We start from the raw sequence: 6,033 nt of genomic DNA, 5'->3' as shown, positions 1-6,033 counted from the left end.
ACTAATAGGGCAAGCAGATGCAGTAAGGGGCTAGGCGGAAGGGAGCGGATTCTCCTCTCCTGGTGGAACTCCTCCTTTTGCACGGGTGTTGGCTTGAGGGAAGAGGCCCTTTGGACTTGCCTTTGAATCTCATTTGTTACAGGCTAATTTCATACAGGGGGACTCTCCTTTTGTGCACGTGTGCATGTATGTGCATATCTGGGAAGGCCATTCAGATACGGCTTCCTTTATGATCCCATGCCCACTTGTAAGGGACGTTTTGTGAATCGCTTTGAAGGCCCCTTTCAAATAAAGGTAAAGGTTCCCTTGCTCGAAAGCCAGTCGAATCCGACTCTAGGGTTGCGGTGCTCATCTCCGTTTCCAAGCCGAAGAGCCAGCGCTGTCCGAAGACGTTTCCGTGGTCATGTGGCCGGCGTGACTAAACACCAAGGCGCACGAAACGCTGTTACCTTCCCACCGAAGTGGTACCTATTTATCTACTTGCAATTTCTTGCTTTCGAACTGCTAGGTTGGCAGTTTCAAATTGAAAAGGATAAAAATATTTAATATAAAATGGACACTGACTTGTCTGCGGGAATTTGTGGTGGTAAAATCCCAACTTTCACGTACCAGAGTAAAAGACACTCTCTTTGTCCCTGAGACTACTCTGTCCTAAAGCTTTTTCCTGCCACATTCTCAACTGGGAGAGACTTTTCAGGAAGTCTTGGGACTAGAGTGGTCCAGCAGGACGACACCTTGTAGAGTGGGGAAAATGCCTTCCGTTTCCTTCAACTCTATGGAGAGGAGCTCTTTTTCCCCCTTCTGATCCATCTCCATTTGGCCTGCAGTCAGACCTGTTCCAAGAAGACCTGTACCCCGACACGACTGGCCCGGACTCTGCCCTGACGGCGGAAGAATGGCTCTCAGGGAAGAACGCCGACCCCATCCTCATATCACTCAAGGATGGTTACACTCCTCAGAAGACCAGAGAGTTCAAGGTCAACAAGAACCTCCTGGAAGGGCCAAAGAGAAGCCAGTTATCCCAGGAAAGGGCACAACAGGGGGTAAGGAAGGAGAGATCCAGAGATATTAAGGGTGGCCGGCACTGTATGGAGCACTGGGATGAGAATACAGACGGGGGAGGAGGAGGAGGTGTTGTGAGTCACCATTGAAGTTTATCCTATGACCTCTTGTAGGGTTCCGCTTTAGAGCAGCTTTCCGAGGATCTGAAGCGCCTGCAAGCCACCGTCTCTGAACAGGAACGGCGCATCTCGGAACTGGAACATCTCGTGAAGAAATAGGAAACCCTGGGCGGTGCGCTCCCAAGCAATCTGTCTCCCCATCTGTCACACCGGACTTGATTTCAGCGGTCTTTTTAAAGCCCTCCAGTCTTTCGTGGGTGGCTCCTCAGGGCATTATTAAGCTCCACCCACCCACCCTCCAAAACTCAGGGCGGAAAGCAGCTTTGGGAGGCATCGGCTGGGGTAGTTCCCCACCGCAGCTTGCCCGCCAGACCGGCTAGTCATATGCTGTGTAAATGCCTAACTATCCACTAGGAGGCAGTAAGTGGATCCGCTTGCTATACTGCTGGGAGGTCATAAAGGCAGCCTTTTCACATTCCATAGCCTTCCCCTTCCCCGAGGCTCTTGTCTCCCAGAGGCTAGGAAGGACACCTGCTTTCTCATCCTTCCCCTGCCATTTTCCCCCCAGCAAAGGACTCCTTTGTCCAGAACCCCTTCAGAAACTATCGGAGGAACATCATCTCCTTCAGTCTGGCTTTGGAAAGCAGGGCTCGCATCCTGGCAATTAAGCCGATGGCTCAATTAAAAAAAAATACATTGATAAATTAAACCTATGCCCCTAGCTGTCGAGCTGACTTTGGAAAACTTTTTAAAAAGCAAATAAATACTTCTATTTTAAAATCCCTGCAGCTGGCAAAGCCCTCTTAAAAGAGAAAAATTCTGCCCCACCCCACCCCCCGGTGTGAGAGGAGGAATGGCTCTTCCATGATGCCCAATACGTGCATCATCTCAAAATAAAACAAAAGGGTCTACTTTTTCCTTGTAGAACTATGTGGTTTTTTATAATTTGCATATTTATGCAGATGGATTAAAGAGATTTAAACAATTTGACTACAGTTTCTTTGAGTGACAGCTCTAGGTTTGACTCTTATCCCAGTGATAGTTGGGTTTTTACATTTGCAATCTCCTGTGGAGGTCTTTGAGGCAGAACAGATGACCTACCACCATTTTTCTGTACCCAAAAATCAATCCAGGGTGCTTGGCTCTTAGGCACCACTAGAGGGCAGTAAAAATAAATATATTATTCCAATATTCCCCTGTGTGACACACCAAGCCATTTCACACAGCTACTTTTTGGTGACACCAGAAGACAGTGCTCCACTCTCATTTCCAACAGTGTCCCAGGATTGGGAAAACCCCCCAACTCTCCTCCTTTTAGAGCCAGAAACAACACATTCTGTTTACCAGACCCTGAATACCCAGACCTTGCTCGGTACCAGAAGGATATTTTTTTTTCTCTGTATATTGTCAGGCTGCCAATCAGCCTCTCTTTTGGGGGGAGCTTGAATAAAGAAGAGGAGATTGGATTTATACCCCACCCTTCACTACGTGAAGGAGCCTCAGAGTGCCTTACAATCTCCTTTCCCTTCCCCTCCCCACAACAGACACCCCGGTGAGGTGGGTGGGGCTGAGAGAGCTCTTTCGAGGACTGTTCTTGAGAGAACAGCTCTGAAAGAACTTGTGACTGACCCAAGGTCACACCAGCAGCTGCATGTGGAGGAGTGGGGAATTCAACCTCGGTTCTCCCAGATTAGAGTCCACCCTCCTAACCACTGCACCAAACTGGCTATTTAAAGCCTGCAAATAGTTGCCAGCAGTGTTTCTTTGGGTCCAAAGTGGAGAGGCAGTAGGACAGCTCAATGTCCATCCTCCTAAAAGGATGTTTTAAAACACACACACAGTCATGCTAGAAGAGAAGGGATCATACACACTTATTTCCACGCTCTTCAACCAAATCCATTTCCAGACATTTCCATTAAAAATTCACTATGGACTTTTAATATGTAGGTATTGAAAAACCCTCACCCACCAGACAGAGCCAAGAGACATGCCTCATATACCCAGGAAACCATTTTTATTTGCTGCCGCATGCTGTCTTTCAAGTCCTCCTAGCACCCCCACCCCCAGGAGGGTAGGCTAGTGCTCTGGACGGGTCCCACATCTGCATCATACATTCATCCCACTGCTGTCTCTCCCTCCTCTTGAGGAGCTATTCCGGACTTCCTGTTCAAGGAGAGTTCAGTTCTCACTTGCCTTCTTGCTCTTTCGCCCACTGTTCCGGCGTCAGAGTTCGCTGCTCAAAGGCATGGATGTGTTTCAGCTCCTCCGCTAAGACTTCATTGACCAGCCTGGGCAGGGGAATGGGGAGAAGAGAGAGTGGAAGGGTTGAAATGGGGAGATTCTCCTGCTTCTAGATAGACCCTGTGTCAGCCATACACGTTTCCCCATCTCCATCTGGGTCACTGGCAGCAACGGCAACCAAACATGATGAGGCAGACAAACATTAAAGAGGCCACGTGGATCAGGGCTGGGTGGATTCTATCCAATCAAATTTGTGTTGAAATGTGCAGAGCCTATTGTGCATAGAAAAGAAGATGACAAGAACATCCTACAAGGGCAACTAGCTAGCATAGTGAGATGCATCCTGCTATTTTTAAAGAATCTCCTTCCTGTCTCCTGATTGGCTCAGTTAAGCTTTTCCTGCTCCTGCTGAGAGCTGCTACTTGACTCTCTCCTAGCCAGTTAGACTTCTCTTTCTGTCTCCTCTTTCTGATAAAGTTAGTTTCCTCCTTAATACCCCTACAGCTTGTGCTCCACTTTATTGCATATCTACACTCTGCCAACAATTTGAGCATGCATATAAAGATGCATGTGATTGGTTTTCAATGCAACATTTGCTGGTTGAGCATTGGTGATGGTACAGGGTGGTGTAGAAGGAGCAGAAATCAGGACAGCCACAACTGTGACACCTTTGCTACTGCATTTAAAGTATATCACTGGAGCGGCTCCGTCAAAAATAGTCATTAAGTGGAAAAGGTGCAGAAAAGGGCAACTGAACTGACCATGAAGTTGGAGAAGCGTCTGTAGAAAATGAAAAAAAGGCTGGCGCATTTGTAAAAAAAAAAAGCCGGCGCATTTTTCTCCCCTGCCCCCCCCCCCCCCCCAAGAAAGCTGCGACTTAATGGAGGAGAATTACATGGAGAGGATGAACAGCGGGTTTTTTCCTTCACTCTCTTTTGTAATATTATAGGTTTTGGGGAGGTCATCCTGTCAAAAACGATTAGCACTAATTCAGGACAGACAGAAGAAAGTACTTCTCACCAGAATAATAAGTTTATAAAATTCTCTGCCATAGGAGGAGAGGACCACTGCCTTAAAAGGGTAAATCAACTACCAAGAACAGTTAATAGTGCCCTCTGAAATGATATTTTTTCTATACAGTTTCGCTTACCGGTGCCGCTGGAGCAGTGGTTTCCCCCGGAATCGTGGGGAAACAACCAGGACTTTGAAGCTTGTAGCGCAGCGTCCAGGGGTTGTGTCTTCCACCTCCTTCCATGGCAGCAGGAAAAGAAATTTAACACTGTTTGGAAAAGGATCTGTCATCCCCTTCACTGCAAATACATTTTAAGTTGGGATACTGAGAGTCTGCACACTCCAGGTGTACATTTGAGAGAAACAGATGCACACAGGCAACCAGGGAAATGGAGAAAACAAAAGGTTGGAAAGGTAGTTAGGATACTGGTCTGTATCTAACCATGCAGTTGCAAAGATTTGTCTTTAGTTAATGTGTAGGTCCTTCTTTCTCTTCGACAACCGTGACTGAAGGCAGGTAACAGCAAACAATGATTATCAAAACACAGCACCAGCAATACACACACACCAACATTCAGCAGACCCACAAAGTACCAGACCAAGTCCTTAAGAACTTAAGAGATCTAAGTCTTCTTAAGAGGAAGCAGTGATTTCTATTGATATTCCTACCCACTGCAAACTCCACTTTGCCCCCTATGCCCTTTCCAAGTGTCCACTATCCCTCAGGGGGAAGGCCTCAGTGGATAACAAAAAGACACAGAAGATTTAAGTGCCTTAAGCCTTCTAATGTTCCAATGCAACGCAAAGCCAGGATGCAACCAAGGGCCTGTAAGAAAATATCCTAAAGGAAGTCAGGTCAGACAAAGCACCACAAGCATAGGAAAAATGTTGGGCAACTAGTAAAAGACAAGGAATGTGCAAGAAGGAGCCTAATAGCTTTTCTACGCAGGAAATATTAAAAAATGAAGATGGCAAAATGGAGCTCAAGCCCAAGACTGTGGGCAGCTGCGGCAGCTGCAAGGAAGCTGAGCAAGGCCCACTACTTCTGAGGACATGCTCCCTCTGCTCCTTCAATACACTACAGGGCGTTTCCACGTATTGGCTGGGCAAGCCGGGAAAGATGCCACAGGTTACTATCCTAGTTCCTCCGCCTAGGTTCACGCTGCATCGTTTTTTGCATGCGTCAGTCTATCATTTCTTCATTCACACTTCTGAGCTGGAACCATGCAGTTTTTAATTACACATAACTCCCTTTATACCGAATTATTTACAAGGCTTCCCGGAGAAAGAGTAGAGCCCTGAAGACTCCCCACTCGTTTTCCACACTTAAGTTTACGACCCGACTCCCTTATATAGTAGTAAGCCACATTAAACACAGTGAGCGAGACATAGGTAAAGGTTCCCTTGCTCGAAAGCCAGTCGAATCCGACTCTAGGGTTGCGGTGCTCATCTCCGTTTCCAAGCCGAAGAACCAGCGCTGTCCGAAGACGTTTCCGTGGTCATGTGGCCAGCATGACTAAACACCAAGGCGCACGGAACGCTGTTCCCTTCCCACCGAAGTGGTCCCTATTTATCTACTTGCAATTGCTTGCTTTCGAACTGCTAGGTTGGCAGGAGCTGGAACTAGAGACGGGAGCTCACTCCGTCATGCGGCACACTC

General features: G+C 47.4%; 1 protein-coding gene across 1 annotated transcript; it reads right to left on the bottom strand.

Annotated features, from left to right (window-relative positions):
• Nucleotides 1-3,116: 3,116 nt before the first annotated feature.
• On the bottom strand, nt 3,117-4,689 carry LOC107121491 (bolA-like protein 2). Its single transcript, XM_015424400.1, has 2 exons — nt 4,513-4,689; nt 3,117-3,409 (listed from the first exon to the last, which is right to left on the bottom strand). The coding sequence occupies exons 1-2, from the start codon at nt 4,662-4,664 to the stop codon at nt 3,307-3,309; spliced, it is 255 nt and encodes an 84-aa protein (XP_015279886.1). The 5' UTR covers nt 4,665-4,689; the 3' UTR covers nt 3,117-3,306.
• Nucleotides 4,690-6,033: the final 1,344 nt, after the last annotated feature.

This window comes from Gekko japonicus, unplaced genomic scaffold, assembly GCF_001447785.1.
Source record: "Gekko japonicus isolate JY-2015 unplaced genomic scaffold, Gekko_japonicus_V1.1 scaffold6934, whole genome shotgun sequence".
NCBI classification, from domain to species: domain Eukaryota; kingdom Metazoa; phylum Chordata; class Lepidosauria; order Squamata; family Gekkonidae; genus Gekko; species Gekko japonicus.
This window is presented reverse-complemented; position numbering and strand designations above follow the sequence as displayed.

Bases quoted from the DNA above. Each gene is read 5' to 3' on its own strand.
- LOC107121491 (XM_015424400.1), bottom strand. From the start codon at position 4,664: ATGACAGATCCTTTTCCAAACAGTGTTAAATTTCTTTTCCTGCTGCCA. The intron at 3,410-4,512 runs GTAAGCGAAACT...TCCCCTGCCCAG, and splicing joins CCACTGCTCCAGCGGCACCG to GCTGGTCAATGAAGTCTTAG.